At 61.5% G+C, this 781-nt stretch overlaps 1 protein-coding gene across 1 annotated transcript in view; it reads left to right on the top strand.

Moving 5' to 3' along the window:
• The window catches only part of LOC104532316 (cysteine-rich protein 2-like), a gene marked incomplete at both ends in the record, with an annotated part of 2424 nt that extends 1849 nt beyond the window's left edge, over window positions 1-575 (top strand). The window contains 1 exon segment of the mRNA XM_029087344.1: window positions 459-575. Within this exon segment, the coding sequence (XP_028943177.1) occupies window positions 459-575 (117 nt within the window).
• Window positions 576-781: the final 206 nt, after the last annotated feature.

Raw genomic sequence — 781 nt, 5'->3', positions numbered from 1 at the left:
GGGGCCGATAGCAGCTGGGCTGGGACCAGCGCCCACGCGGGGCCTCTGATCTGAGGCCAAGGGGATGGGGGAGGCAAAGCTCGGTGGAAACCATGATGCTGTGTGCCTGATAATGGCCTGACTGCCCACAGGATGCTTAACGGGCAAAGTGATGCCATAGGGGGTCCCGGTGACACCCCACCAGCTTGGGGCTTGGAGATGCTCTCAGCCAAACTGCTGCAGGGTGCTGGTGCTCCAGCCCCACGGTACAGCATGTGCAGAACACCCAGAGTGATTGAAGCTGATGAAATCCTCGAGTGCCTGGGTTGGGTTATGCTGTCACTGGCAGACCCACAGGCTGGGGGCCTTTTGGGGTGTAGGCATGGCCATGGGGGTCTCTGAACACCAGTGGGGGTGGAAGCGATCCCAAGGGAACTGTGGTCGCTGCTTGGCATCCTAACGCTCCCCTCTCTCCCCAGCACGATGGGAAGCCCTTCTGCCACAAGCCCTGCTACGCCACACTGTTCGGCCCCAAAGGTACGTCCGTGCTCCCCCTGTGCCTGGGTGGCCGTGCCCAGGGCTGCAGGAGGGGCCAGGTCCCCCTGTCCCCGTGGGCAGGGAGCCATGGCCCCAGAAGCACCCCGGGAGCCAGGCTAGAATGGGCTGAGCATCAAGCCAGCACTTTGCAGTCCCAGCCCTGCCGTCCCCTTGTGCAGAGGGGAGGAGAGCTGCTGGAGGGAGGGAGGGAGGGATCTGTCCTGACAGCTGGCCTTTTTTTTTTTTTTTTAATTTTTAAAAAACA

The sequence above is a fragment of the Antrostomus carolinensis genome, unplaced genomic scaffold (genome assembly GCF_000700745.2).
Source record: "Antrostomus carolinensis isolate BGI_N321 unplaced genomic scaffold, ASM70074v2 scaffold30541, whole genome shotgun sequence".
Classification (NCBI taxonomy): Eukaryota; Metazoa; Chordata; class Aves; order Caprimulgiformes; family Caprimulgidae; genus Antrostomus; species Antrostomus carolinensis.
The sequence above is the reverse complement of the archived record's forward strand: the minus strand, read 5'-3'. Positions and strand labels throughout refer to the sequence as shown.